Source organism: Molossus molossus, unplaced genomic scaffold, assembly GCF_014108415.1.
Source record: "Molossus molossus isolate mMolMol1 unplaced genomic scaffold, mMolMol1.p scaffold_m16_p_7, whole genome shotgun sequence".
Lineage (NCBI taxonomy): Eukaryota > Metazoa > Chordata > Mammalia > Chiroptera > Molossidae > Molossus > Molossus molossus.
The window spans coordinates 71,359,215-71,384,147 of NW_023425401.1; the positions used below are offsets into that span (position 1 = coordinate 71,359,215).

Sequence of the window (24,933 nt, forward strand, 5' to 3'; positions counted from 1 at the left end):
GGCTAAGGGAATATATTAACACCAAAGCATCACTGCAAGATATGCTAAAAGGACTGCTGTAATTAGTAGAAGAAACAGGAAGAAAAGTAGAACAATACTAAACAAAAATGGCAATAAATAAGTACATATCAATTATCACCTTAAATGTGAATGGTTTGAATGCTCTGATAAAAAGAAACAGAGTAGCTGACTGAATAACAAAGCATGACATACGTATATGTTGTTTACAAGAGACCCACCTCACACCAAAAGACTCACATAGGTTGAAAGTGAAGGGATGGAAAAAATCTTTCAAGCAAATGGAAAGAAAAAATTTTAAAAAGCTAGGGTAGCAATACTCATATCTGACAAAGTAGATTTCAAAATGTAGGCCATAACTAAAGACAAAGAAGACCACTACCTAATATTAATAGGATCTATCTAACAGGAAGAGTTAACCTTGGTAAACATATATGCATACAACAGAGGAGCACCAACATATTTAAAAAATCTTCTGGAGGACTTTAAGGGAGAAATCAACAGCAATAAAATCATAGCAGGGGACTTCAACACCTCGCTGACATCTCTGGATAGGTCTTCTAGACAAAAAATTAACAAGGAAACCAGTCCATAAATAAAGTGCTAGATTAAATAGATTTAATAGATATCTACAAGAAATTATACCCCAAAACTGCAGAATTCACATTCTTCTCAAGGGCACATGGGATATTCACAAAGATAGTCCAGCTGTTAGGGCATAAACTAATTCTCTACAAGTTCAAGAAGATTAAAATCATATCAAGCATCTTATCAGATCACAATGGCAAAAAACTAGAAATCAATTGCAACAAGAACATGCAAACACATTTGATAACATGGAGGCTAAATAGCATGTTATTGAACAATGAATGGCTCACCATGGAGATCAAGGAAAAAATCAATACATTCCTGGAAACCAATGAAAATAACACACAACAACACAAAATCTATGGGATGCAGCAAAAGCAGTTCTGAGAGGGCAGATCATAGCACTACAGGCCTACCTCAAGAATGAAGAAACATTTCTAATAGACTATCTAACCTCACAACTTAAAGAACTAGAAAGCAAACAAAAAGAAAGCCCAAGAGCAAGTAGAAAAAGGAAAGTAGAAAAGATCAGAGCAGAAATAAATGACAAGGAGACCAAAAAAACAATTCAAAGGATCAATGAAACAAAGAGCTGATTCTTTGAAAAGATAAATAAGATTGATGGACCCTTAGCTAGACTCACCAAGAAACCGAGAGAACCCTAATACACAAAATCAGAAATGAAAGAGGAGAAATAATAACTGATACCACAGAAATACAAAAGATTCTTAACAAATAATATGAAGAAATATATGGCAACAAATTTGACAATCTAAGCAAAGTGGACAAATTTCTAGCAACACACAGTCTCCGAAAATGGAACCGGGAAGAGATAGAAAACTTGAACAGACTAATAACAACAAAAGAAATTGAAGATGTAATCAAGACTCTCCCCGCAAACAAAAACCCAGACCCAGATGGCTTCATGGGGGACTTTTACTGAACATTCAAAGAAGAACTAATACCTATTCTTCTCAAATTATTGCAAAAAACATCCAGAAGAAGGAAGGCTTCCAAACTTGTTTTATGAGGCCAGCATAACTGTAATTGTACAACCAGAAAAAGACATTACAATGAAAGAAACTATAGGCCAATATCCCTGATAAACATCGATGCCAAAATCCTGAAATAATATTAGCAAATCAAATCCAACAATATATCAAAAAAATTACTCACTATGATTAAGTGCAATTCATCCCAGGGATGCGAGGCTGGTACAATAATCACAAATCAATAAATGTGATACACCACATAAACAAAATGAAAGATAAAAATCATATGATCATATCAATAGACACTGAAAACACATTCGACAAAATCCAGCACCCATTTTTGATAAAAATGCTCTGCAATCTGGGAATAGAGGGATCATATCTCGATATAATAAAGGCCATATATAAAAGACCTACATCCAACATCATAATCAATGTACAAAAAGTAAAAACATTTCCCTTAAGAACAGGAACAAGACAAGGATGCCCACTTTCTCTACACTTATTTAACATAGTACTGGAAGTCTTAGCCACAGCAATCAAACAGGAAGAAAAAAATAAAAGGAATCCAAATTGGAAAGGAGGAATTGAAACTGTCATTATTCACAGATAACATGATACTATACGTAGAAAACCCCAAAGACTCCATCAAAATTTACTAGACTTAATAAATGAATTTGGCAAAGTAGCAGGATACAAAATTAATGTCAAGAAGTCAACAGTATTCATATACACCAATGATGAACTCATAGAAAGAGAAACTAAAAAAAAATCCCATTTTCCATCACAGCAAAAAAATTAAGATACCTAGGGATAAACTTAACCAAAGAAATAAAGGACCTATTCACAGAAAAGTACAGGTCATTAAAAAAACATAGAGGAAGATTTTAAAAAGTGGAAGCACATCCCTTGTTTATGAATTGGAAGAATTAACATCATTAAAATGTCCATACTACACAAAGCAATTTATACATTCAGTGCAATCCCCATCAAATTACCAATGATATACTTCACAGAACTAGAACAAAAACTTCAAAAGTTCACATGGAATCAAAAAAGACCTCCAGTAGCCACAGCAATCTTGAAAAAGAATACCAAAGTAGGAGAGATCGCATTACCAGGTTATACTACAAAACCACTGTGATCAAAACAGCCTGGTACTGGCACAAAAACAGGCAGATAGATCAATGGAACAGAATAGAGAACCCAGACAACATGCTCAATTAATATTTGACAAAGATGGCAAGACCATACAGTGGAGCAAAGACAGCCTCTTTAATAAATGGTGCTGGGAAAATTGGACAGCTACTTGCAGAAAAATGAAACTAGACCATCAATTTACACCATATACAAGAATAAACTCAAAATGGATAAAAGACTTAAATGTGACTCATGAATCCATAAAAATCCTAGAAGAAAATGGAGGCAACAAAATTTCAGATGTCATATGCAGCAGAATTTTCACTGATATATCACCTAAGGCAACAGAAACATAGGAGAAAATGAACACATGGAACTATATCAAACTCAAAAACTTCTGCACAGCAAAAGAAACAACCACCATAACAGAAAGGCAACCCACTCTATGGGAGAGCATAATTTCCAACAATACATCAGATAAGGGGTTAATGTCCAAAATATATAGAGTGCTCATACAACTGTACAAAAGGAAGACAAAGATCCCAATGAAAAAATGGGCAGAGGAGCTAAATAGACACCTCTCTAAACAGGGCATACAAATGGCTAAGAGATATATGAAGAAATGCTCAACATCACTAATCATCAGAGAGATGCAAATTAAAACAACAATGACGTATCACCTCACACCTGTCAGAATGGCCGCCATCAACAAATCATCAAACAAGAAGTGTTGGCGAGGGTGTGGAGAAAAGGGGACTGTAGTACACTGCTGGTTGGAATGCAGACTGGTGCAGCCATGATGGAAAACAATATGGTGTTACCTCAAAAAATTAAAAATTGAACTCCCATTTGACCCAGTAATCCCACTTCTGAAACATCTGTCAGAAAGAATATATGTACCCTCATGTTTGTAGCAACACTATTTACAATAGCTAAGATCTGGAAACAGCCCAAGTGTCCATCAGTAGACAACTGGACAAAAAAGCAGTGGTACATATACACAATGGAGTACTACACAGCTGTAAGCAAAAAGATCTCTTATTCTCTGAGTCGACATGGATAGACCTGGAAAGTATCATCCTAAGTGAAACAAGCCAAACAGAGAAAGACAAGTATCACATGATCTCACTTATTTGTGGAATATAATGAACATAACAGTCTGAGGAATGGGGTAGCCCCAGAGACATGGAAGTGCGGTACAGACTGACAATCCCCAGAAGAGGGGGCGGTGGGGGAGGGATAAACCACAGAACTTATACGCATGTATGCATGAACAGTGGACATGGACAACAAACTGGGGACAGGGCGGGGGGGGGGATGGGAACCAGTGGGGGGGGATGAGAAACATCTGTAACAAAAATTAATTAGTAAAAATAAATAAATTAAATAATAATAATAATAAAATTTTAATTGATATTTTTAGGGAGAGAGTGAGTGAAAGAGAAACACCAATGTGAGAAACATTGATTGGTTACCTCCCACACGTGCACTGACTGAGGGATTGAACCCACAACCCAGGTATGTGCCCTGACTGGGAATCAATCCTGCCCCTTTCTGAAACATGGTTCCATGCTCCAAACAACTGAACCACACTGGCCAGGGCTCAGAGTGTATTTTAATAAGCTTACTTCAGTGTCGCATACTGCTGTAGCCAGAAATACTCTTGTTTTAATAAAGATGATTGTTTTTCATTATGAAAATAAAACAATTTTTTTTCTCAGAAAAAAAATGGGAAAAACATTCTCTTACTTGGTTAAAGAACTACTATTAAAACTTGTAATTCTTGACATCGCTCTTAGTAATATCTTCTGGAATGCATGTCCTCCAGCAAGGACAACAAAGCAAAAAATCAACAGTAGATGAATGGATAAAAAAGCTGTGGTACATATACACAATGGAGTACTATGCAGCTGTAAGAAAGAAAGATCTCTTATCCTTTGAAACGACATGGAGTAACCTGGAAAGTATCACCCTAAGCGAAACAAGCCAAACAGAGAAAGACAAGTATCACATGATCTCACTTATTTGTGGAATATAATGAACATAACATTCTGAGGAATAGGGTAGTCCCAGAGACGTGGAAGTGGGGTACAGACTGACAATCCCCAGAAGAGGGAGTGGAGGAGAGATAAACCTCAGAACTTACATGCATGTATGCATGAAGAACGGACATTGACAACAAAGGTGAGGACAGGGTGGGCAGGGTGGGGGGAAGGGGAAAACGGAGAAACATCTGTAACAAAAATTAATTAATTAAATTAATTAATAATAAAAAAAATATTTGAGTTCCTGAGACAGATGGGGCTGATTCCTCACTCATACAGAACTTTTTAGGGGATTTGATTCTTAAGCTTAATGTGTCCATAAATTCAGTTTTGTCATCACCAAGAATAATTGGCTCTTAGGAATTATATAAAAGTTAACTAAAACTAATTTACAATGAAAACTAGAAGTGCTAAATGGAGGGTGTGGAAGTCATTAGTGCTATTTGCCAAATACCTCTGCTCTTTTTCTCTCAGATACACTATTGGATCCTGCTTCTTGCTCCCTGTGGTTGGCTGGGGCATGTGTTTAGTTTTGATGAGTGCTTGGGCTTGCCAGCAAACATTATTTACAGTAAGAAGACCCTCTGGAGTTCTCTTTCACTTTGTCACTGTTGCTGGCAATGTTTGAGAAAGTGTCTGTTTGCTCCTTCAGTCTGACTCTTTGAGTGACTAATTAGCAGAGCCCTCTGCCAGACCACAATGCAAATGTGAGCAAGGAACAGAACTCTATTATGGTATGTCACTGAGATTTGAAATTTGGTTGTTACTGCAGCATGCCCTAGCCCATCCTGATGAGTACAGAGGAGATGCTAATATTGTCATGCTCAACACATTTATTTCTGTAGTGTAAAAATCAACTAATTAAAAAGATTGTTGTTAGGAATTAATAAGAATAAATAAATAAAATAAAATAATTATATTTGTCATCTGTTTCATAACCCTTGATTAAGGTACTATAAAGTTCAATGTTAATTAAGACTACCTCTTCTCAGATGGTCTGAGCTAGGCAATGTCAACATTTACTTCCCTCTCCTTTTCTACACTTTAATTTTTGTTGCCTTTATTTTAAAGATATATAGTATGCTGTTGTAAAAATGAACAGTTTAGAATTAAATGAAAAATATATGCTTTCTCCCCTTCCCTACCAGTCCACTTCCTAGAGTTCAGTTGGAGTGTACAATTCTAAGCCTTTTCTCTGCAAACTGCAAATGGAATCTCACTCTTCACATTCTTCAATGCCTTGCTTTTTTACTTCATTTGTCAACTGCCATTTCAGTGTTAGTGAATATTTGCCTTTCTCTTTTTAATAACAGCAGAGTTTTCTGTTTCAAGGATTTATCATACTTCATTTAGCTGGTTTCCTATGGAAGATGTTTTTGGTTTTTCTAGTATTTTGCTATTATTAATAATGCTCCATTGACCGCTGCCCCCCTCCCCATGTAAATATATATTTTGCACACTTGTTCAAGTTAATCCAGAAGAAAAGTTCCTGGAAGTAGATTTCTGCTTTGAAGGGGATTTGTAGTTTAAATGCCAATAAATATTGCCAATTCCCCTCCAGAGTTTGAATCAATTTACATTCCTATCAGCACAGTGTTGGAGTCCTTATCTTTTCCCCCTCTCAAGAACATGGGGAATTATCAAACTTTTTAAAACTTCTGCAATTCTAACCACAAAAAGGATATTGAATTATTTATTTTAAGTGCATTACCTTTATTATTTAGTGCTTTTTCTTACTTTAACAATGAAATGTTACTTGACTTTTAGTCAAGTCTGGTGGCACCTGGGTAAGCATTCTTTCTTTTTAAGGTGACTTATTTTCTTATTTGAATTTCAGAGAATAAACTTATTTTTAAGCACTGAACAAGCACCTCATTGTTGACATTATTAATTTACTGAATAAATAGGGCCTAGAGCATTCTAAGACCTTGATGTATATATACTGACAGTGGGATGTTTTACTATGTCTTTATCTAAGGCAGATGGACTGAGAATTGGCCAGCTTTCACAACTCTTAGTTAACTGATATGGCATATTATTTCATTTCAGCAATTCAGCTTTGTATCATTGCCCACTGACGTGCTGGAAATTGAGGTGAAGGACAAGTTTGCCAAAAGCCGCCCTATCATCAAGCGCTTCTTGGGAAAGCTTTCAATGCCAGTTCAGAGGCTCCTGGAAAGACACGCCATAGGGTAAACATGTGATTGAAACTTCAGTATCATTAGGCTTCAACCAGTAGGCCTGTAAGCTGCAACAATATAGTCTCAAAGAGATTGAAACTAAAATGATGATGTTAAATTTCCTTGGCTTCTCTCATTGTGTTGCTTGAGTCACAACGTTCAATTAAACAAGCCCTTCCCTTTCCCCTTGTTTGTCTATGACTGGTTACTGATGGAAGAGATTTTAAAAATTCTAAAACACAATAGTGAAAGAAACCCTTAATGCCCTTATTTTTTTTTTGTATAGGTAGAAATTAAAATTTGTTTTACTATGAAGAATATTTCATTTGTGTGCTTGTCTTGTGTGTAGTATTAAATCATTTGTGATAGTTCCATGACAAGATAAAATGCTGGGTTATTAGAATACCTTAGAAAAAGCTAGTATTTATAGAAAATGCTAGATAATGTGTATGCCATTTTTAAAGCATAAATTCTCATGGAACACAGCAATTATGTTGCTTTCATATTTCAGTTGTATATAAGAATATGTTTCTGTGTTTTATATTTTTTACACTCATGTCCATTCATGGTTATCATTAAAGTGAACTCAGAGCAGATAAAATCCTTATGTATAATATATATTTACTCAGGTAATAGTGACTATATTCTAAAACATTAGGTATAGCACTTGGGCCATAAGCATATGTTTCAATACAATGTGACCCTTAGAATAATGTCAAAAGAATAAGAAAAATTATGCAGAATTTCAAAATGTCTTAATTTAAAGCACTTTGGAGTTTCAGAAGGATTTTGGGCTCACAAGTTATCACAAGGACATTTAATTAGAACGTTATAATACGTGTTCAGCTGTGTGCATAAAAACATGCCATTAACTCTCAAGCCAAGGGGAGCTGACATGGAGCTATAGCCATGTGTCAAACACAATATTTGCACTTTAAATTCATGGCTGTAAGGATTAAACAAACAAGCAAACAAAACATGTACATAAAGAATGTAAAGTAGCTCCCGACATGTAGTAGGAACTCAGAAGGGAAGGGTATTCTTTGTGATCATTGTTAAACATTTAGTCTTTTTAGGGCACTGGGACTGAGGCACTATCACTGTTCCTTCTTATAATAAATTATATGTGTAAGTAAGGTAAATAATTGCCTAAAAAGCTTGTGAGTAACAAAGGTGCAGTCAGAGTTCAAATGCACACCTGCCTCTCTTCAATGTTCAAATGCCCTACCCTGTAACAGGTGACTCGAAAGTTCCTAGTATTGATTCTCAAATTTACCATTGGCCACACTTTTCATTTCTCTCTTCTGCCCTACAGTTTGCTTTCACAGCTTTTAACACCTCTGTCAGAGAGTGGTGAGGAGGACATAAAGAAGATCTCCATAAGAGTCTTTATACCCCAGTACTGAGCACACTGCTGTCAAGTGTGTATTAGAGATTCAATTAGTGCCTATTAAACTGGACTTCCCTCCCCCTGCTCATTACAGCCACAGAAAGAACTCATCTACTGTTCCATGTTGAGTACTTTTCATAGACCAAATTTGCTGTCTCATTTCTTTACCTAATTGTCCCACCATTGAGTTCCAACCTTGTTTAAGATGAAGAAACAGCAAACCTTAGAGGCTTTTTCTTCTCACCACCTCTGATGGAATAACAGGCCACTCCCGGGGACCTGGGGTGAGGGGAGCATCTATTTCTTCCAGGCCTACTGCTTTCTATAGCCTCTGGAGGGCACTTCTGCAGTGCTTCCCATTCTGAAGGTACCCAAATGTAGAAGAAGAGCATTGGACCTGGGCCACGGCAGAACCACAGGGATCACCCATAAGAAAAGTAAATCTACCTTGTACCATAGCTTCCTTCTGCCCTCAGAAAATACTATCCCCACATCCATCCCTCTCCATGCATTTATTTGGAAACTCTTGCTTCATCCGCAAAGGTTTCTATCATTGTCTATCTACCCTTAGACATTTGCTCCTCTTCTCTCTTCTCCAGACTCATATGCACTCTTATTTCCAATGTTTTATTGATTCTTTTCCTATAACTTTCCAGCCCTCAGCTGGCCTCTTGCCTCCCCTGAGTTCACTAACCCCAACCACCTCAGCTTCATGCTAGAAATGCCATCTTCAGCCTTGAACCATTATTTAGTGGTCTTGCCTTACGCCCCCAAGTGGAGGTAAACTACTTTAAAGCAGAGACTATGCTTTATATGCTTTGTATCAACTGCAGCACTTTTTACTGGACACAGGCTCAAAAAATATTTGTTGATGAACTAGGTGAAGAGCAAAGGAAAGAAAAGCCTGAAAAGCAAATGCAAAAAAATAATACATTTAACCTTTTTGTTTCACTGTCTAATTTTCTTTAGGCATCCCCTGATTTCAACTATGTTTTGGGTTTAGAATGTCTTTCTCAGGATCATAGGAAACCTACTTCATAATAATGATCAAGACTCTAAATAAACAAAATATTGTGGCTCATTCTATTTTTCCTGCATATGATGTTTTATTTAGTGGACTTCCATGAAAGTCTAACATTAAACTATGACTTACCAAAGAAAAACACTAGGTCAGTGGATCATTAGATGCTGATGTTTTCTAGAAAGAGGCATTTAAATACTACTTGAATATCACAAATTAATAAATGGAATTAATTAAAAATTATCTGAGTAACAATTGGTTTTGAAATATGTTCTTGTAATAATTGAGTACACTAAATTTGTTAATTCCTGGATATCCCAAGGCAGTTACTCTTCTTGTTTAGATCAAGGTATTTAGGCAGTGTATTCTGCTGAAGCTACGTTGTTGATGAAACTATAAAAGCAAAGTATCAGATCGATTTCTCCTGGATAATTTTCTTCTTAGTAATTAAGGAATTACCTTTAGTGATCAGAGGGGATGGTGCCAGAATCCAAGGCAGAGTTTCAGAATGTCTATATGGGACCCTGGATTTGATATAATTGGAATTCACAGGCCAGTGAACCCAGTCTACAAATCTTGCTTCACTCCACCTTGTAGCAGGTCCATTTCTGAAGCACTCCACAGGGTCTTCAGTAATCACAGTAATATTCTCTGTTGGACATTATATATTTACTGCAAGAATTGTCCCTGGTGCTGGCACTAACCATTATTAAGGGTGTATTTGAAAAATGTCAGAAAAAGTAAGCAAAGAATATCAATATCTTTTTTCTTTTTTAGAACACAGGTTGGCAAACTTTCCACAGTGTCTGTTAGTAAATATTTTTGGCTTTATAGGTTATGAGGTCTCTGTCCCAACTACTCAGCTCTGACATTGTAGCATGATAGCAGCCCAAGACAATAAGTCAACCAATAGCATACCTTTGTTCAAATAAAACTTTCATTGATAGAAACCGAAATTTGAATTTCTTATCATTTTAATGTGTCACAGAATATTACTCTTCTTTTGCTTGTTTCCAACCATTAAAAATGTAAAAAGTTTATTGCTGTACAAAAACAAGTGGTGGGCCAGAATTGGCCATAAGCTATATTTTGCGGATTTCTACTTTGGAATTGTGTTAAGGATTTTCTTGAAGTTCTTAATTGTTGTTGATCAGATGTACATTCCCATCTTTAATTTAGGACCATCTCATAAGTACCAGAGTTGATTATCACCTCCTAATAGCAAGGCTGCCCTGCACGCCTGTCTCATCTGCTGGTATGGTCTTTGGGAGAAGAGGTAATGGTCAGATCTGTGATGATGCTTATTTCCTTCTAGGGATAGGGTGGTCAGCTACACACTCGGCCGCAGGCTCCCAACAGATCATGTGAGTGGACAGCTGCAATTTCGATTTGAGATTACTTCCTCTATTCACCCAGGTATTTTCAGCATGAACTTTATGTTTTGTCCTAGCCTAATGTCATAGGGTTAGACAGTGGAGTGGGGATTGACAATAAAGCCAATGTAGGTATGGAGCCATATCTAATTTATCATTTTACTTCCAGCACCCATATTGGAGGTGCTCAATAGATATTTAATCATTGCACACATGAGTAAATAAATGAATGAATATGAGTATGAATTAATGTGATACATGTCTTGTATGAATTATGATTGTACAACATGTTTTTACAATATCACAGGGAAAAATAAAAACTATAAATTAAACAGAAAATTTCATAATCATCCAGTGTTCAGTTTTTTAAGGCAAAACTTATTTCCAAATAAGAATGATGAGATGCCTCATAATTCCACTTTTTATCTTCTCCTACAAATAAGTGTAGATCACATTGAGAATTGCTTGGTTCTCCTAGGCCACATTTATGAATTGCTGTTAAAGCTAATGAAGCTTTTGAGAATTCAGAGTCTGGAGCTTATCATTGCCCACTTATTGAACTCCAATTGCAATTTTCTATGCCCAATTTACAATGCAGAATGTAAGAAAACACCTGACTGGTTTTTGTTTTGTTTTTTTCTTTCAGCCTTTTCTGTATTCTAAGAATAAATCTGACTTTTCAGTGTAGCAGTAAAGACAGCCTTATGACTCACCAAAGAGATGGTTTTCCTTCAATGTGTGAATTGCACTAGTGTGTTTGAAATGGGAAGTTCACACCTTGCAGGAATCAAGTTGGGGGAGGCAAAGGTACACCGTGGTTGCTACTCCTTGAATAGGTTACTTCGTGTGGAGACGTGGTTTATTCTTCCACTGCAATAATCTCTAAATGTTGGTAGGACTTCATCCTGAGCTACTGAATAACTGGTTGCTGCCATTATCTAACCCTTTTCTACCCTCTAGTTGCCAAGAATCCAACTTACTCTTTCTGCTACCCTGGGGCACCCAACCATAGGACATACTCTGAGAAAGTACAATTAGTCTTGCCTGGGATCAGCAAGGAACTGTAAACATTCCTCCCCTATCTCTAAAATCTTTCACGTAACAAACATTGTTGAGAACTGGGGTAGCACTAAGCTTTGGTTATTTTAACAAAAAAGTGGTTTCCCTTGAAATACAATTCAGAAATATATTATAAATATAAATATGTAAATTGCCTCTAACACAAGAAGAACTCATTTTTCTCCCCAAGTTTTTGAAGTACAGTCCTGGCATTCGCCTGTAGTCTTGGCTTCATTATTAATAATGCCACCCTTTGCTTTCAATAGTATCTCTGTTTGGATAATAATTATATGATCATAGTGAAGGAAATGGGATCAAGCATGTAGGAGGGAGAGTAGTTAGCCTTCATTATGTATTTACTTATCTACTTATTTATTTACTTTACCTACCCCCTACCTTCCTCTCTTTTGGCAACCACCAGCTTGTTCTGTATATCTAAGGGTATATTTCTATTTTGTTTTGTTTATTAATTTGTTTTGTATTGTTAGATTTCAATAAGTGAAATCATACAGTATTTGTCTTTCTCCATTTGATTTATTTCACTTAGTTCCTAATACCCGCCAGGCCCATCCATGTTGTCATAATTGACAAGATTTCAGTTTTTTTATTGCTGAGTAATATTTCATTGTGTATATATAATGCATCTTTATCCATTCATCTATCAGTGGACATCAGGATTTTTTTCCACATTTGGCTATGTAAATAATACTGCAATGAACATAGGGGTCCATACATCTTTTTGAATTAGTGCTTTTGCTTTCCTCAGATAAATACCCAGAAGCAGTAGTGCTGGGTCATATGGCCATTCTATTTTTAATTTTTGATATATATCCATACCATTTTCTACAGTGACTGCACCAATTTATAATCCTACCAACAGTGAATGAGGGTTCCCTTCTCTCTACATTTTTGTCATAACTTATTTCTTGATCTTTCCATGATGGCCACTCTGATAGGTATGAAGTGCTATTTTATTGTGGTTTTATTGTCCATTACTCAGATGATTAGTGATGATCAGTTTCTTTTTATATGTCTGTTGGCCATCTGTATGTCCTCTTTGGAGAAATGTCTATTCAGGTCCTCTGACCATTCTTTAATTGAAATATATATTAAGTTGTATGAATTCCTTATATATGTTGGATATTCAACCCTTATCAGATATATCATTTGCAAATATCTTCTCCTAATCAGTAGGTTGTCTTTTAGTTTTGCTGATGGTTTTCTTTGCTGTGCAAAACCTTTTTAGTTTGATGTAGCCCCATATGTTTATTTTTGCTCTTGCTGTCCTTGCCCAAGGAGATATAGCCCAAAAGATATTGCTAAGAGCAATATCAAAAAGTTTACTGGCTATATTTTCTTCTAGAAGTTTTATGTTTTCAGGGCTTTAATCCATTTTGAGTTTATTTTTGTATATGGTGTAGGAAAGTGGTCCAGTTTAATCTTTGTGCATGTACCTGTCCAGTTTTCCCAGAACCACTTATTGTAGAGACTGTCTTTACCACATTGCATATTCTTGCTTACATAGTCATATATTAACACCATAAAGTGAAGATTTATCTCTGGGCTCTCTATTCTATTCCATGTGTCTATGTGTTTATTTTGTGCCATTACCATACTGTTCCGATTTTCATAGCTTTGTAGTATAATTTGAAATCAGGGAGTGCAATACATCCCACTTTGTTCTTTTTCAAGATAATTTTGGCTATCTAGGGGTCTTTTGTGGTTCCATATAAATTTTAGGATTAGTTGGTCTGGAAGGAAAACACATTCTTACAGAATGTTTCAGCTGAGCACTGGCCAATGAGAAGCCCCTATATCCAATATCCTAAAATAAAAATCCCTTAGGATGGCTTACATGTACATGTCTGGCAAAGTATACGAACACCAAAATGCTCTCTTGTGGAAGGAATGACATTTTTCTGTTGCCCACAGATGATGAAGAGATTTTCCTAAGTACCGAAGCTGAGTCAGCTGAAATTCAGGGCAGCCCTATGAACAAACTTGTGACAAGCAGCCATGGGGACACTCTGCAAGATGCACCAGAGCCCTCCGGAAACTCAGAATCCAAGAAGCCAAGAGAGGGCAGCACCCTGGTCACTGCAGAAAACGCCAGCCTGGAGCTTGCCAAGCTGGTGGAGGAAGTGGCAGGTACCACTGAGGCAGGATACGACCTCGGCACAGTCTCTGTGGGACCTGATGGGGCTGGGGAGATTCTGGGCCCGGGGCGAGAGGACACCAAGCCCACTCTGAATATGGAAAAGCTGGCTGAGGGGCTGGACCTGGGAGGGAAGGTATCCCCACAGGACCTGCTGGAGGACAGTGAAGCTCCAGACAGCACTGGGGACCTTGTGTCAGAAGAAGCGGCAAAAGAGAGCCAGGCTGGGGAACAGGAGGAGAAAAAGGGACAGGAGAAGGAGGGAGAGGGAGATGGGAACAAGTCTGCTCTGGGACAGCAGGAGGACAGGCTGCAGCTGAGAGCCTCAGTGAAGAGGAAGAGCAGGCCCTGTTCCTTGCCTGTGTCTGAGCTGGAGACAGTGATCGCATCGGCCTGCCATGACCCAGAAAGCCCGCGATCGCACTATATACGCATCCACACCCTGCTGCACAGCATGCCCGTGGCCCAGGATGGCAGCCCTGAGGAGGATGATGGCGTTGAGGAAGAGCCCACTCTCAACGATGCCTTGGAGAAGGATGGGCTCAGCGAGGGGGGCACGATAGATGCTGAGCCGCCTGCTCTGGAAGAGGGTTTTGAGGATACTGAGGGGGCTACTCCAGGCATGATGGCCCCTGACCTCTCTGGCTTGAACAACTGCTCAGTCCTGGATGGAGACAAGCACCCCAGCACCGAAAGTGAGAGTGACTACAGCCCAAGGCCAGGCGGGAACCACAGTTTTGAGGGCTGTGACACGTCCTGTTGCAGCCCCTCCTGCTACAGCTCCTCCTGTTACAGCACGTCTTGTTATAGTAGCTCCTGCTACAGCGGCTCCTGCTACAATGGCAGCAGGTTCACCAGCCACACCCGCTTCTCCTCCATGGACAGTGCCAAGATCTCTGAGAGCACCGTCTTCTCCTCGCAGGAGGAGGAGGAGGAGGAAGAGGAGAACAGCGCGTTTGAGTCAGTGCCGGACTCGGTGCAGAGCCCAGAGCTAGACCTGGAGTCTGTGAACGCTGCTGGGCCATGGCAAGACCAGCCAGACGCCCCCACGAGGAACATGGCAGGATGTGTGGCAAGAATCATTGATGGTCTGGAATCCCCCATTGCAGGGCCAAGCAATCGGAAAGAAGGTTAGACCTCAAACCTGATAGGAGTGAGAATAGGACCACCAGGGGGACACAGGTCTAACCAGCACGGTTTAAAAAGAAGAGTGAAAGGATCAGTTCCAAATGAGGTTGCTGCCATTTTGTATGCCTGTCCTGTACTGTGTGTGTTTGTATAAGTATTTGTGACATATGAATAGCTGACACCCCACCACCTCTAGATATATACCAAGAGCTACCAGTGCACACATGTGAGTGTGCACTTGTACATGTGATTCTCTATTTTAAGTCATCATTGTGGCTAGTGTATATATTACCATTCCTGTCTTGACAGCAACCAGAACATCAAGGCTAGAATCAAAGATATAAGAAGACATTGTGGATAGTGTAGAAATATCTGCTGACTTCCTAAAATTTGTTAAAGATAGCAATAAATGTATATGAGTTGAAGAACATTGATTTACCTCTGTTTTTGAATTTAACTCACTTGTGTATATGTAGATAGGTATAACATACATATATTTGTCATTATTTGTGATGCTCAGTTCTGGTTATTGTTGTTTATGTTTTTTGTTGATTTTTTATGTTTTGTTTTTGTTTGTTCTTTCTTTCTTTTTATTTTGGCTATTTAGGCTCATTGGAAAGGAAAAACAACATGAATGCATAAATCTCTTTGTTTCGAGTAAGATTCAAATCCAAAAGATGCTACCTCTAGTTTTTAAAATGGGTTCTGTATTTCAACCAAAAAAGAGGTTCTTCTTAGTCATGCCTTGGAATCATATGTGAAATTTATTTGCATTTCCATATTCAGAATTGGGAATCATCTACCAGTCAAGTGACAGTGATACAGGGGAAAATAATTAAAATGTCACTTAACAATATGAAATAATTCGGTTATTTTAAAAGAGAGAAATATAGATTCTGCGATTTTGCTGTTCTGCTCTTTAAATTAGCCTCCAAGCAAATTGTGGTGGTATAATCTTTAGACTGTAAACTCATGAAGAACCAGAATTTTATCTTCTTTGTTTGTATTCTTACCACCTAAACAAATGTCTAGTTCCTACAATTTTTTATAGGAACTGAAGTGAGCACACACAAAAAATAATTTTAAGTATTCAACAATGCCCACTCCTACATTTCAGAGTGAGGGAAAGTGGCATATGTGATAAGGAGAAGTGCCAAAAAAAAAAAAATGGAAAGGGAAGAGAAACACAAGGAGGAAAACTGTAGTGAAATACAAAACACCACAGTGGTATACACTATGAAAGGCATTCATGACAGTGAGAATGTATGGTCAATCTATTTCTTTAACAATGATGTTATGAATCTCTTCTTTGTTCTGGGTAGAATGCTATATGCTGGGTATAGGAAAATAGATCAACATATGATAGCATATGAAAGGTACTCAATAATTACAATACAATTTAAAATAATAACAATATAAAAAGATTTGGGAATACACACATAAAAAGGCACAACTAGGAGCTGGCAGGGGTATTTTAGACCATAGATCATCATACTTTATTCATAAAAGGCCAGATAGTAAATATTTTAGGCTTTGTGAGTTAAGAGGCAAAATCAAGCAATTATTTACACCCAAAGACTATTTTTCTAACACATTTATATTTTAAAATGTAATCATTCTTATCTTGGAGCCATACAAAAAATAGGCTGAATTTGTTGTTTGTCAACTACGTAGCCAATGGGGTATATTTTGATCACCTTATTGGGAGACAATCCACACACGGTTAACTGAAAATTAGTTCTGAAAATTAGTTCAGTTTACATTTATATCAAAGCATGTTTTAAAAAATAAAAAACACTGTTCATGTCTTTGTCCAGCAAGGGAAAGCTATTTCTAACAGAAAGGACAGAAAGGTGCTTCAGAGCCATACAGAAGTCTTTGTAGTGCAACTTCTAAAGAAATATCTAAATTCCTGAATTTGGCAGACTGTAAACTCAGAAAAGGATAAGAAGCACCTTCACACTTCCCTGTGGTGATCATCAAGGGCAATATGAAGATTTCTGAGAGGGGCTGTTGATCCCATGAATGCTGAACATATGTTAGCATGTGATCTCGCAGCCAGTCTTCCTTCAATCACTAGTGAGTCCTGAGCAAGGGGTGTCAGTGTTGTGGATCTGTCCCTCACAGGCATATGCTCAAAGACAGCAGGGTTTCTACATAACCCACCTAATACATATATGTGGGCCCTGTTCTCCCGTTAGAGTCGCTATAGCCCCTTGCCATGACTTCTAAGATTGCAAATTCTTTCATTGCCTTAGCCAAGATAAATTGACTGTACACATACTGGGGTAGATGAGTCTACAGCAACTTATGGAGGATGTATTCTTTATCTACTTTTGTTTCTTTTCCCTCTATAAAAACCTACTTTTTAAACCTCAACATAAAATAATTTTTAAAAGCTTTCTTAAGATCAAATTAAAAGAGCAATATAATTTTATTATGAGCTCAGGCCCTAGAGCCTGAGTTTATTTATTCAATCCCACCATTTCCTAGCCATGATACCTTAGCCAAGTTACATAACTGCTCCATGCTTATTTGTAAAATGGGTGTAAATGTAGAATCTACCTCAAATGAATATTGAAAGGACTAAATGAGGATACACATAAAGTCGTCAGCCTCTCCTCGAGTGAGGGTTCTTTCAAGCAAATAAGCAGTGAGACTAACTTTTCAAGTGGAATATGTTTTCCTCTTGGAAGTTCTAGCAAGTCTGAACACTTGCTTTGTATTTGAGGCAAGGGTGATTGTATGGAGCTTGAGCCTCTTGCAAAACAAAATTTCTTGCTTCTTCTGTTTGCTCCATCCGTTCGGTTGGCTGATTTATGTCAGTCACATGGTTATATTTGCTTGTAAAACACAAGCAGGTGGGGTCAGCTCCATTAACTCCTCCAAGCGACAGTACTCTACTAACTTGGAGGAGTTATTAATTCGATTGGTTGAATTAATTACAAGAGTCAAGTTTGTTGTTGTTGTTTTTAAAAAACTAAATTAAAAACACAGAAGCTGATGACATATCAACTGTACCATTGTTTTTGTTTTCTGACATTAAGCATATAAAAAGACAGACATGAGCGTGGTATCCATTAAAAACAGAGCACATCTTTGAAACATGAATCTGTTCATAAGGAACTGTGCAACGACATGAGGGGCATGCACCTTCCTTTGCTTTCCTTAAAAGTCTCAGAAAACCTCAAGGATTTGAGTGACAGAGTTTACACAAGAAATTGTGTGATATATTTAAATTTGAAAGGACCCTTTGTTTCTGAATACCTCTGTTTTTGTTTTCCAGTTAGCTCTAGGAATTAAACTGCTAAATAAAACCATCTGACTTCCTTCCTAATTAATTCCTTTTTATTTTTATCAGTTCTGTGGATCTAGAGTTAGAATAAATATTCTTCTTGTCCACATATGGACATTCTGGAAAATATTTGAAACTTGAGATCTCACAAAGATCTTAACTGCTGTTTTTTTATAGTTTTTCTCCTTTTGACCCAAGGGATAAGGGAACATTTGCTATTTGCATCAGCCATGAAGGACAGAAAAGGAAAAGTTCTGACCTTTGTCCTCTGGTCAATGTGTGCTATTGCAATAAAGCCAGGATCCAGGATCGTGTAAGGTAGGAGTGAGGAAAGATACCAGTCTGAATGAAGACTGTCTCTTGGCCTGGGCCCCTTTAGCTCTTCAGAGTTTAAGAGCAATTACTTTTGTAGTTGCTGGTGCTGTAGGCCTCCCATCTACATGGCCACTCTACACACAGGGTTACCAGGACTTGAGGATATTATGAAATAGGAACACCATTCTAGATCATTATTCAGTTCATTATAAGTCTGACTGAAAATATTATTAGATATGTCTGTAATAATTGGGGCATGCATTCTGTGGATATGTTTATTTCCAAAATTTATCCATGTTTGTCTTTCTTCTTCCTTCTATCTCACTTCTGTGTTACAAGTTTTCCTGTTTTGGTCTTCCTACCTACCTTTCTTTTATCTACTTCCTTTGTCTCTTGTCTTTTTCTCTTTCCATAACACCCTGGCTTGTTTGATTCTTCCTCAAAATAATTTGGAACAATCACAAAATCCCATAAATCCTTGTCCCCCACACCAACTGTTAACTTCTACACTAAAGGAATTTACCTTCTTGACCCACCAGTTCCTAAAACAAAATCTGAAAAACAGCCTCTTGGCAGCCCTCTGATGATGGCTATTTTCTTCAGGGTTTAAAAAAATAATTACCTCTGTTCCCTTTCTTATGAATGACAGTGAATGTAGTAAACTGACACAAAAATAGTTTGCCCATTCTTTGGGATTTTTTATAGTACTTAGTTTTATAGTCATGCTTATTTTTAACACTTTGCCATAGCAATGAGTGAACCTTAATGTCTTGACTATCTTGTCCATAGGTGAATGCCCTATACTCCATAATTCCCAGCCAGTAAGCCAGCTTCCTTCCTTGAGGCCTGAACATCATCACTACCCAACAATTGATGAACCTCTTCCACCAAGTAAGATTTAGTTTAAAACTCTGTCTTAACTCTTCCTATCAAATCTAAACAGGTCAGTTTGAACTTTGAACTTATATGTAAACATCCAAACTCTTCCTCACCTCCATACCTTGCACTGCTATCAAAAAGCAATATAGTACCTACTATAAAAATTGTTTGGGTTTTTTAACTAATGGTTTCAAGATATGATCTTGGAAAGATAACCCAGTATTTTCAGTGCTCCTCAACTTCTGAAAGGGAGAGCATTTCTTTGTAAGACTTGACTAGTACTTGCAAACTGCAAATAACTGTTAAGTCCCAAATTTTACATTTAAAAGTTTGCAGTTTAAGATTGCACAGTCCCATTAGTTGCCATTGAACCTGTTATGTCACAAATATCTCCATATAATACAACATTTCAACCCATTAAGACCCATGAACTTGCATTTTCCTTGCTACAACTTTCATCAATAGGTGACAGCCTCCAATTTCTTGTGTAGTTCTTTGGGTTTTACAGAAAAATATCTTTTTTTTTTTTTTTTTTTTTTTTTAGGGATAGCATTCAATATCATTTTTTTCTGGTAACTGTAGTGTGTAAGTAATAATTACCCAACTAGTCATTCGAACTTGGAAAAATTATTTACTCTCTCAGAGACTCAGTTTTCTTATTTGTAAAGTTTTAGTTTCCTTTCTTATTAAATGTTAGACTTGGATTATGTTGTCTCTAAATATCATTATATCCTTAACTTCATAATAAGCTATTGTAATAAATTTGAAGGAAGGAACTGACACCCCACTTAACATCACATATGTTCATGAGTTCTATAATATCTCTGTTTTGGTTTAAGCTTGCTTTTCAGGCAAAGATAACCTTTAAGATTTGATAAATTCTATAACTGCAAGATCTTTTCAGGATGCTAGGAATTAATGTTTCTTTGCATTCTTTTGCTTGTGCTTACAGTTTTAAAAAGGAAAAATGCTTATTCCTTAATTCATCTATTCTTGCTAATGTGATATATTTTTTTATTTACACCATTTTTTCTGCATTAGTTGTAATTCATTAGTTAGAAAACAATGAACACCTTTAATCTGTAGACATTTAAATAACATCATATTTTGGGTGCTGAGCCAAGAGAAGCATTATAGTCTTTAATTTGGGCCTGATTTATTTCTTTCTTTATACATTGATTTATGGGTATTCCACAAATAAATAGTAACATTTCCGTGTCACTATAGATGTTTCCTAATATGATAAATATCTATAACATGTTTTCTCTGGAAAAAGAACACATTCCCCTCAACAAATAACCTATCACTGCATATGTGCATGAATTGAGTTCCAATCCATGAAGAGTAATTACTAGTTATACATACAGATATTATAAAAATAAATAAATATGTAAGTCTAATTTAAATAATTTATAAGCGGCTTTAAATGATGAAAACAAAATTCTCCAGATAGGTTTTGATTTTCTATCCATGTGACACAAAAATATTATAAAAGTTTGTAACAACACCTAACAACTAAATTTACTTAGATAATCTCAAATAGTACATGGATGATTTTATTCATTCAACAAATATTCGTGGAATTCTTACTCAATGTGAGGTATAACACAAAGGTCTCTGCCTTCATGGAGTTTACAATATACTCTGGCAGAGACAGATAATAAGCAATAAAAAATTGAAAAGAAGAAGAAGAAATGATAAACATGTTAGATGATGATAAATGCTACCAAAAAAAATAAAAATAACAGAGCCGGGTAAGGACATCTGAAGTTACTTGTAGTGGCTGGTTTACCATTTAAAATAGGATGGTCAGGTAAGCTTCATTTAGTAAACAACCTCTGATGCTAGACTTAGAAGAGGTAAGAGAGTAATCCATGCAAGTATTGGGGAGGAAGAGCTTTCTGAAAAAAGATAATGGACCAACTAATGGGTTTGAAGAACAAGAAAGAGACTAGAGTGTCTGGAATAGGTGATGACATCAAGGAGATATTGGGACCCACATCATATAGGGACTTGTAGATGACTTAAGGGATTTGGCTTTTACTCTGGATAAAAGGAGGACAATACAGGGTTTTGAGCAGAGAAGAGATGATATCTGACATAGGTTTTAAAAGATTTTCTGTGATTACTGTGTTGGCATTAAATTGTGAGAAAGAAGGATAGAACAATGAGACTGAGCAAAAGTTTATTGTAGATTTTGAAAATGGCGGCAGAGTGAATGGAAGCTACACAGACCATCTCCCAGGACCAAACTGAAATTACAATAAAAATAAAGACAAATCATCAGAAAAAAGCAACAGAAAAGCAGCTTGGAGGACCACATAACCAGGGACACTAACTCAATCTTGGTAGGCTTGTGGAGACTTGAGAGGGGGGCTGGGAGCTCACGGTTGGCAGCGACGTTAGCTGTGAGCAGCACCCTCGGGTTAAACTCCCAAGTAGCTCCACAACACAGACCCAGGACAGAGGCTAAAATAGCCACAGCGACTCACCTTGGGTTCCAGCAGAGGGAGGGCAGAATGGACTGGAAATGTGTGAGGACACTTGGGATTTGGAGGGCGCTCAGAGCTTTTGCTGAGTTGCAGCCACGTAGGACTGTGGTCATCTTACTCATTCCAGAGCTCTGGGGAGAGGTAGCAGCCCCTCTCTCAGAAATCCAATCCCACCTAGTGACCATTGAAATGCAAATTGAGGCCCATTAACAACAAGAATCTGCCCTACCCTCAGGAAATCCCCTTATGCTGAGTACCTGTGGGAGTTTTTTATTCAACTGAGAAGTCAAGGTTCTTCAGGTAACTGCTACTGATAGCCTCCAGGCAAAAAGCTAGAGGATAACTGTACCATTCCTAGACTAGCAACACTACCAGGAAAGTAAGACTTGACAGTGGTGTTTAACGTGGGTCCTCCCTGCCTCATCCAAATCCAGGACAGGGAGCCACAAACAGCAGAACACCAACACCCACAGGGAAAATTTAGCAGGCTCCAAAGCCCACTGGAATAGCCAAAATGGTGAAACACAGAAACAAACGCAAATGAAAGAACAAGAGACCACTACCAAAGATGAGATAAATGAGGTGCAGTTAAGCAAGTTAACAGAACCAGAATTCAGAGCCATGATCCTGAGAAATCTCAACATGTGTAAGGACATGAGCACCATGAGTAAAGACATAGAAATGTTGAAAATCAAAGAACACATTGGAAGGTCTAATTAGCAAAGTAAAGAAAGCTGAAGACTGGATCAGTGAATTAGAAGATAGGGTAGAAAAAAAATCAACCAATCAGATACCAAAAGGAAAAAAACAATTAAAATACAACAAGACAGCTTAAGAGAACTGGAAATGTAATAACATTTGCATCATAGGAGTCCCTGAAGAAGAAGAAAATGAGCAAGAGTTAAAGAATATATTTCAAGAAATAGTGACAGAAAACTTCCCTAATTTGGTGAAAGAAGAAGGCAATCAAGTTCAAGAAGCACAGAGAGTCCCAAGTAGGCCCACACCAAGACATCTAGTAAATAAATGCCAAAAATTAAAGACAAAGAGAGAATCCTAAAAGCAGCAAGAGATAAGCAACAGGTTAGCTACAAAGGAAACCCCATAAGGATATCAGCTGAACAGAAACACTACAGGTCATAAGGGAATGGCATGAGGTAATCAAGGTCATGAAAAATATGGATCTGAGTCCAAGACTACTCTACCCAGCAAGGCTATCATTCAAAATAGAAGGTCAAATAAAGAGCTTCCCAGACAAAAACAGGCTAAGGGAATACATTAGCACCAAATGAGCACTGCAAGAAATGTTAAGAGGACTGCTGTAATTAGCAGAAGAAATAGGAAGAAAAATATAACCAAACTAAACAAAAATGGCAATAAATAAATACATATCAATAGTCACCTTAAATTTAAATGAACTCAATGCTTTCATAAAAAGACACAGAGTAGCTGATTGAATAAAAAGCATGACTCATCTATATTTTGTTTACAAGAGACTCACTTCACAACGAAAGATTCACATAGGTTGAAAGTGAAGGGATGGAAAAAAATATTCCAAACAAATGGAAGGGAAAAAACAGCTGGGGTAGCAATACTCATATCTGATAAAATAGATTTCGAAATAAAGACCATAACTAGAGACAAAGAAGGCCACTAAATAATATTAAAAGAATCTATCCAAAGGGAATATATAACTTTGATAAACATATATGCACGTAATATAGGAGCACCAAAATATAGTCAAAATCTTCTGGTATACTCCAAAGGAGAAGTTGATAGCAATACAATCATAGCAGGAGACTTCAACACCCCACTGACATCACTAGATAGACCCTCTAGACAAAAAATTAGCAAGGAAACAGAGACTCTATATGAAGCACTAGATCAATTGGATTAAATAGATACCTACAGAGAATTACACCCCAAAACAATAGAATTCACATTCTTCTCAAGTGCACATGGAACATACTCAAAGATAGACCACATGTAAGTACACAAACTAAGTCTCTAAAAGGTCAAAAAGATGGAAATCATATCAAGCATCTTCTCAGATTACAATAACATGCAACTAGAAGTCAATTGCTACAAGAACATGCAAACACAATTGAACACATGGAACCTAAATAGCATGTTATTAAACAACAAATGGGTTACAAGGTGATCAAGGAAGAAATTAAAAACTTCCTGGAAACCAATGAAATGAACACACAACAACCCAAAATCTATGGTATGCAGCAAAAGCAGTTCTGAGAGGGAAGTTCATAGCACTACAGGCCTACCTCAAGTAACAAGAAAAATCTCTAAGAGACTATCTTACCTCACAAATCAGAGAACTAGAGAGCAAACAAAAAGAAAACACCAGAGCAAGTAGAAGGAAGGAAGTAGTAAAAGTCAGAGTAGAAATAAATGGCACAGAGTCCAAAAAAACAATTCAAAGGATCAATGAAACAAAGAGATGATTTTCCGAAAAGATAAACAAGATTGATGGACCATTAGCTAGACTCACCAAGAAACAAAAAGAGAGAACCCAAATACACAAAATCATAAACGAAAGAGAATTAACAACTGACACCAAAGAAATACAAAAGATTGTTAGCAACTACTATGAACAATTATATGACAACAAATTCAACAATCCAAGTGAAATGGAAAAATTTCTAGAAACACATAGTCTCCCAAAACTGGACCAGGAAGACATAGAAAACATGAACAGACCAATAACAACTAAGGAAATTGAAGATGTAATCAATACTCTCGCAGCAAACAAAAGCCAGGCCCGGATGGCTTCATGGGGGAGTTTTACCGAACATTCAAAAAAGAACTAACACCCATTCTTCTCAAATTATTTCAAAAAATTCAAGAA

The 24,933-nt window shown here is 37.1% G+C and overlaps 1 protein-coding gene across 1 annotated transcript in view; it reads left to right on the forward strand.

The window, feature by feature from the left end:
* The window catches only part of HECW1 (HECT, C2 and WW domain containing E3 ubiquitin protein ligase 1), a 632,276-nt gene that overhangs the window by 287,652 nt on the left and 319,691 nt on the right, over positions 1-24,933 (forward strand). The window contains exons 6-9 of the mRNA XM_036246873.1: positions 6,833-6,975; positions 10,690-10,790; positions 13,739-15,091; positions 19,489-19,590. Coding sequence (XP_036102766.1) covers positions 6,833-6,975; positions 10,690-10,790; positions 13,739-15,091; positions 19,489-19,590 — 1,699 coding nt within the window. The remainder of the gene's footprint in view (positions 1-6,832; positions 6,976-10,689; positions 10,791-13,738; positions 15,092-19,488; positions 19,591-24,933) is intronic.